The 7,500-nt window shown below is 39.0% G+C and overlaps 2 protein-coding genes across 9 annotated transcripts in view; one reads left to right on the top strand and one right to left on the bottom strand.

The window, feature by feature from the left end:
- The window catches only part of LOC119598683, a 10,371-nt gene extending 4,848 nt beyond the window's left edge, over window positions 1-5,523 (top strand). For 7 of the 8 annotated variants that reach the window (XM_037948419.1, XM_037948414.1, XM_037948416.1 and 4 more), the window contains 4 exons: window positions 2,978-3,089; window positions 3,332-3,505; window positions 3,661-3,748; window positions 4,103-5,523. In XM_037948419.1, coding sequence (XP_037804347.1) covers window positions 2,978-3,089; window positions 3,332-3,505; window positions 3,661-3,748; window positions 4,103-5,236 — 1,508 coding nt within the window. In that variant the 3' untranslated portion in view covers window positions 5,237-5,523. Of the gene's footprint in view, window positions 1-2,178; window positions 2,318-2,977; window positions 3,090-3,331; window positions 3,506-3,660; window positions 3,749-4,102 lie in introns of those variants that run through there. The other variant, XM_037948421.1, reaches the window with a different exon arrangement.
- A 1,482-nt stretch (window positions 5,524-7,005) lies between these two features.
- The window catches only part of LOC119598387 (glutamate-gated chloride channel-like), a 4,394-nt gene continuing 3,899 nt past the window's right edge, over window positions 7,006-7,500 (bottom strand). Inside the window, exon 6 of the mRNA XM_037948032.1 lies at window positions 7,006-7,500. This exon is cut by the window's right edge and continues 905 nt beyond it. The gene's annotated coding sequence lies outside the window, so the exon portion shown is untranslated.

The following is a 7,500-nucleotide window of genomic DNA, read 5'->3' as shown; positions in this document are numbered from 1 at the left end:
CATTATATCAATCTTCATTAAAATTTATTCATGATAATTACATATTCCTCTTTCCAAGTGTGATTACGAAGAATCTGTTTTTGAGTTGTAAGGCTGTTCGTACCAGTAACTATAGATTTTTGAATGATGGTCTTTACTACTAATTTTAAGTACTTGGACATTATGAGAATCTAATGAAAGACGGGGTTTTACATTTTCTATCAAATTACTTGAAAAAAAAATATATTTAGTGATTCTACTGAAAGCATTTTATCTCATAATCTTAAAATTCAGCATTATTGTAAACCAGTTTTAGCATCTGGTTGAAATAAATGTTCAATAATACATTTTTTGCCGAACCTGAAAGTCTGCACACAACCAGAACGAGTGCTTTGCTTGAGTGTCACTTCCCCCTTTGCTATAATCAGCAGTAATAAGACGATTCCTTGTTAAAAGGGGGGGACGGGAGACGGAAGCAGAACTCCACGTGGATTTACTAGAGCTACTAACCACTACATAGAGAATATATTTAGAAATGTAAAAATGAGAAAGTATTATATTATCCACTCTTCGTGACTGGCTAAACTGAAGGCGAGAGAGACATTACTGCAAATCTACTATGATTATATTATCTGTCTTAACGTTGTAGTGGTTCATGTTAGGAAAGTCACCAGAATGAATAACCAATTAAGTGTTTTGGGCTGTGTGAGGGATACTTTTCTTGAAAAGGAAAATATCATAGTTTCATTCGTCAGCGTACCTAGTGCGGTATGCTTTCAATAGCCAGGAGTTCTAGTTCTGACGATATATATAGTAAAACGGATACTAGGAATAAAACAGATAGAGAACAAAATTCTAGTAACGGAAAAAAATCCCAAGGGTATCTGTGGTCGATCTGAATTTTTTAAGTATAAAGTTATATAGATAGAATCAGTACATTTTCTTTATCTATAAGTTATATTGACCTGACGTTGCGCATCCCCCCTCCAGCTTTCAGACAAAGATTTGAGATACCTGATATGATTTTTTTTTTAAGTTAGTGACAGCGAATGACTATTCAGTTAAGAATCTACATGTTATCACTGTGCTCTGTCTAAGTATCCTGTTGAAACGGTCGAATTTCTCCAGTAAGTGAAAAGACATCACTCTCTGGAGTAGTCCAACTGTAAAACCTCAAAAAATAATGCATCTCCCACGTAAAAAGATCGCTACATAAAAAAAAATTGGCGATACACTTCTCACGAATGACACTTTAATCCAATATACTTAATATACAATTCCCTTTACTTTTAGAGATCTTAGCTATGGATTTAGTTTACTCCTTTGCAACAATGTATTTTGTCAGTGATAGTAATGCAGTTGATGGATGCAATCTTTATACAGGACTAGTAAAGCTTCGGGATAACATGGCGCCTGTATCCAGCTTATATCTCACATTCTCGTAACAGCCCTTGCTAGTTGTAGCCGTAGCTCACAAAGCAAGTGGGGGTCGTTTGTTTTTTGTTTTTGTTTTCTTTTTTTGGTGGAGCAACTGATAAAGAGATAAGTACCTGGATAAACGCATCATCTATTTTACCCCATTATATGCTTATAAGCATATAGGGTAGATGTTTTTGTCAGGCTAACTGCAAGCTAACATGTGTGCCAGTGATAAAAGGAGGATAAATTGACATGTAGTTAGAGAGAGAACAAAGAAATAAAAAGCCATCAACAAAAATTGCCACCACGTATTATATCTCCTGTTCCTCCCCATCCACCCTCTCTCTCTCTCTCTCTCCCTCCCTCCCTCTCTCTCTCTCTCTCTCTCTCTCTCTCTCTCTCTCTCTCTCTCTCTCTCTTCCCTCTCTCTCTCTCTCTCTCTCTTCTCCTCTCTCTCTCTCTCTTCTTTCTCTCTCTCTCTCTCTCTTCTCTCTCTCTCTCTTCTCTCTCTCTCTCTCTCTCTCTCTTCTCTCTCTCTCTCTCTCTTCTCCTCTCTTTCTCCTCTCTCTCTCTCTTCTCTCTCTCTCTTCTCTCTCTCTCTTCTCTCTCTCTCTCTCTCTCTCTCTCTCTCTTCTCTCTCCTCCCTCCTGCTTTGTCTCCCTCTCCCTATCTCTCGTTCTCCCTCTCTTACTCACCTTTTCTCTCCCTCTCTCTTATTCACTCTCTCTCTCCGTCTCCCTTTCTTACCCTCTCTCTCGCTCTCCCTCTCTTACTCCCACTCTCTCTTCCTCTTCTTCTCTCACCTCTCCTCTTTCCTGGATCAGAAATTAATGATAATGCTAATAATGATACCTCTATCTTATCTCTCCCTGAGTAGAGTAACATTACTGTCGCAGTTGAGTTTGAAACGTGAGGTCGTGTAAGTAACATTGTCTTATTTTTCGAATATTTTTCTAATCAGAAATAATGATTTTAACTCAAGGAATAACTACGGGTCTTTTTTTCCACATCATAAAGGTTAGAGTTCGAATATGTTGGTTATTATGATTGTTATTGTGGTAAATAATAATTGTCAAGGTTTTAGTTTCGGTGAAGAAAGTACTTATAAACTCGTAATTCTTTCAAGAAATCATAGGAAACTTAATACCGAATATTATATGTCTATTTTGAAAAAGTATGGATAAAAATAACAAGTAGTTGTCAGTTATCGCGGTAATATTAATATTCATTCATAGTTTGTGTAATTGAAGTAGCCAGCATACCACTGATGTTGCAAAAGTAGCAAAAGTACCCCTACATTTACAGTGCGTATTTAGTCTCATACAATTATTTCATACGCAGTTGAGATAAGGTAAGCGTGTTGATCCCTTTCGTCTGTCGCGGGAATCATCGACTTTAATTTCTGCTTGTGGGAGACATGCACTGTATGTATGTTTACAGGCTGGTGCAAACGCGTGGGAAACTAAGTATTTATAGACTCTTTGTTCATTGACTCGCCAGGCCACGTGGACATAGTGAAAGTGACAAGGAAGTACATAGGTCACCGTTTCTTTATATATCACGATTTTGTTTCTTTCAGACAAAATGCTGACGACGACAAGATTCCTGCATCGTCTACCAACGGCAGCCTTGTACCGTCTGCCTCGATCTCTCCCCGGCCTCTTTCACACGCCACGTTTTAATCATACCACGTGAGTCATAACTGGTCTGGTTATCGTTCTTGATGTTTATATGAGATGATTTCGCCAATGAAATCTAGTCGACTTGCAGATTTTCAGTTTTTATAAGGTATATCAATGAATAAGATCAAAATATTAATGCATAAGTCATAACATAGATTTTCTTAATATTTCTTGATCGTTGCTGTTCTAGATTATATGCCATATCTCTGTCATTTCATAAGTAGCATTTCACATGGGAAAAAATACTTCAGACCGAAGAACGTCGAGAGTGGAGCCCTGTGGCTGCATCCAGCAGGAGGAACTATCGAGAGGTTAAATGTGGCAGCGAAATATGCTCAACTGAACTTTCTCACCTGCCTCACCATCAACAGCTCACTGCCCCTAGAACCTGCTCATTTCGAAGAGGCTCTCACGCACCTCTACAGGTACTCTATAGTTGTAGGAGGCTTTCAGAAAGTAAGAAACATTTCATCAAAGTTCAATCTTTTCTTCCTTTGGTATGTGGTAAATACATCTGTCTGAAATCTGCGCTAGTTGTCCAGTAATTTAAAGATATCTCCATAATTTCTTTCATTAACAGGAAAATTAGTCCACTCAGAGCATGTTTCCGCTGGAGAGAAGGAACGCTATGGGTGTGTGAAGCGCTTGAGCCCCGGCTTGACTTTTTGGTACGTAAGCTTTATCCAACAGAACAACTAAAAAGGAGATAAAGAACTATAAAGATCAAACTCCCTGATCTCTTAAAACACTCTAGCAGCGATTTAGAGAAATAGAAAAAAGTAAAATAATTCAATTTCCTTGTTTTGTAGTCTTTTTGATTAGGTTGAATGGCTAAGTTTCAATCAGTATATACATAATCTGCATACGTTGTGTCAATTCCAAACTTCAAAATGTGACCAGAATGATGCATTAGTCTTAGTTTGGGCTAGGGGTGCGCATTACAGAATTATGTGTGAAGGTAATATGGCTGTTGATACGTAAATCTGAATGAGACAATGCTGAGGTTTAGTTTCTTTGTGCAGGTTCTAAAGGATTCGGATGTGTCAGCAGCATTCAACAAGCTTTTGGTTCAACCTTTTGACAATTCTACAGAAGCACCTCTTTGGCGCACTCGACTCCTCCCGGCAGCCCCAGGCGTCCCTTGTCTAATACCAGAGATAAAAGAGAAATTTCCTCACCAGTATGACTTCATGTTTCACATCCACCATGGGTTATGTGATGGCCTTACTGTGATGGTGATTTTCAATACATTTTTGAAATTGCTAGAGGATGTGGTTTCGGGGGCTCCTATCAGCAAAGAGCAACTGGGGAAGTTTGTAAGTGGAGAACAAACCATGGCTATCGAAAGGGAGGTGTTGAAGAATTTGGAGAGCAGACCAGAGGACTTCCAGCGTATGATCGATGAAACTGTGAATACCAAGTTTACACCACTCCTTGAGCAGGCCTTTGGAACTCCAGAAAAGAAAAGTTTTCCAGCAGAATACATCATAACTGACTTGGAGCCTCGCTTGTTGCAGAATTTCCAAGACCGATGTCAATCCCATGGCGTCACCTTGAACTCGGGGATGACTTCGGTGATCAACACAGCCCTGGTAGAGCTAGTGGCCGATGCGGGGTTAGAGAGGGATGTTTACAGCGTCACCAGCCGTCATCCAGTCAACCAGAGGCGTTACTGGAAAGGCAATCCCATCACAGACTTGGGGAACCACATGGGTGCTATGTCCCAAACCATGCAAACGCCTTGTCACAACAGGAATACTTTCTGGGAATATGCTAAGCAGTTTGATTCCGAGTTCCAGAGGAAGCTCAAGGACGGGTACATCTTCCAGGAGAGGATTATCAGGTCCAAAATTTTGCCGAAGGACTATAGTCATGAATCCTTCTATAGTTCCCCTCCTGCTGTAGTATATGATTACATGTTCAGTAATATTTTAATGCCTGGAATAATAGAGTATGGAATAGGAAACAAAGTGCAGTTGACTGCAACGATGTATGCAAGCAACATAGCCAATTGTGAATTTTCGAGCATGCATGCACTCACTTGGTTCCGCAACCGAGTTTTATACAGCATTATGTATGCTTCCGGCCGCGTTAGTCGCAGTACAATGCAAGCATTCCTGTCCAAAATTGAGACGGTGTTAAATAGTTTATCATAGACGTAGCAAGCACTGTTCCGAGTGAACCATCATTTTCAATTTAGGTCCAAGGGGATAGTTCTTTTAATGCTAGTATTTTGACAAGACTTGTGAGGCTCCTATTTCAGCAACTTCGTAAGCACGATTGGATTAGTTTATTAGACCAAGACATTAGCGAAAGTCGGGTTTGTTTTCTTTAACATCCTTGTCATTTAGATATTATTGCCATTACTGTCTTTTTCAGAAATGTTTTTTGGATTGCACCAAACAAGGCCAAAGAAAATCATTACACTGAATTTGCTTTAATATACATGCCTGTTATTTTTATTCAGTAAACCTGCAGATCACTGTAAAGTCCATGACAACATGAGACAATCTTGGACAGCAGATACGGTTGCTGTATACTGATTATCAGTCTACAACAGGAGTGCCAAACAAGCCTGTGGCACATTTGCTATTTCAGTCTCATGGTTTTACATGATTGATTAAGCCAGTCCTTCTTCTTTTAAGATCATCACTTGCAATCTTACAGGTTTTTTTATTATTGTGTTTTTGTAATGAAATAACCTCCTAAATTTTTACATCAACCATATGGCCATATGCAGGCCATATGATTATCTGGCCCACATACTATATACAAAGGGGAATGTGGCCCCCTGGGGAAAACGAGTTTTACAGCAAAGGTCTAAAATGCCTCGAAAATATAATAATTTTGAAAATGCGGATATAATACACTGTTTTGGAATATAATATTGAAAATATCGAAAATAGTCATATCCTTTAAAATGAAAATGTAGCGTTATATCAAGTGCCTAGGCTATGTGTAAATATGTGCATGTGTGTGTATGTCTCTATATATGCTTGTGCGTATGCGTGTGCGTGAGTGCGTGCGTGCGTGCGTGCGTGCGTGTGTGTGTGTGTGTGTGTGTGTGTGTGTGTGTGTGTGTGTGTGTGTGTGTGTGTGTGTTTGTGTGTGTGTGTTTGTGTGCGCGTGTGCGTGTGCGTGTGTGAGTGCAAATCAAGTGATACTTTATAATCCCGCACGGAAATGGCATAGAAACAGGCGGAGGTGGGGGTTGTAAGAGTAGATACCCTCCTGTATGCATGCAACAAATCCCAAAATGAAGTTATGACTACCATGATGACCCCCCCCTCCCTCCACCCAACCTCACACACACCAGAGGGAGATGTGTAGACACTACATATATATCCCAAATCATCATGTAATAAGACTATATGTAGATTGCACACTAGGTACCAGATATTTAATTGATTTCAAATTATCTGCCGCGTCAACAGCTAAAGTCATTAACAACGATAATTACTATGTTGGCTAAATGGGCGTGTACCAGACCTCTCTGCTGCCGTTGATATCAGTCTCCGATGTTTGTAAGGTAAGATGAATTCCCACCATGTATTTAAGGCGTGATATAGAATACTATAAACTCTCTCCTAATTGGCTGGTCCAGAGAAAGTTTTACCGCCCCTTTGCATAGGTCACTTTGCAAAGTATTAACCGTTACATAATAATAAGAGGCGTGTCTAACGTATATATATATATATATATATATATATATATATATATATATATATATATATATATATATATGTATAACTTACTTGATTGTGTTATGTTCTATCTGTTTAGTGTCATTTCTTTCTGGATGGTTTAGTCTGCTTCAAAACAAAATTATGATGTATAGGTATATTATCTTATTTGCCATATGTGAACAATTGTAGATGAAGTAATATTGGCATGTATATGATATATAAATTAATCAGTTGCTTAGTTTTGGAAAAGAAATGCATGTATTGAAAGGCAGCTTAACTAATGAGCTTATTTGACGCATTGGTCAATTCATTTGGCTGATGAGGAAAATTTTACCGATCAAAAAACCTACAGAACAAAAGTGAACTGTGGGTAAAGGCCTCTGTCCTCAGTGAAGGGCCAGAACGCGGCCTAAGGCTTGATTTGGTTCATTTCAGGATTTATTTAAGGTTAGGGTCTCTAGAAATGGATTCTTAGTTTAGGTTAGGCTAGGGAATCCAGGATAAAGCAAATTTGATTAGGGTCTCTAGATTAGGTCTCTAGGTCCCCAGGTTTGTTTAGACTATGGTGAACTAGAAACCCTAGTTGGACTATTTATACATCTGGACCCAAGAGGGTGCACTGAGACACTGGGTTTCCATATTCCGTTGAGAGTGTTTATGTAATTAATTGGAAAGTTGATTTCGGCTCAGTTACATATAGCAACTGGAATAAGAATCAAGTTTGAGGTCTCTGC

The sequence above is a fragment of the Penaeus monodon genome, chromosome 41, assembly GCF_015228065.2.
Source record: "Penaeus monodon isolate SGIC_2016 chromosome 41, NSTDA_Pmon_1, whole genome shotgun sequence".
Taxonomy (NCBI): Eukaryota; Metazoa; Arthropoda; class Malacostraca; order Decapoda; family Penaeidae; genus Penaeus; species Penaeus monodon.
The sequence above is the reverse complement of the archived record's forward strand: the minus strand, read 5'-3'. Positions and strand labels throughout refer to the sequence as shown.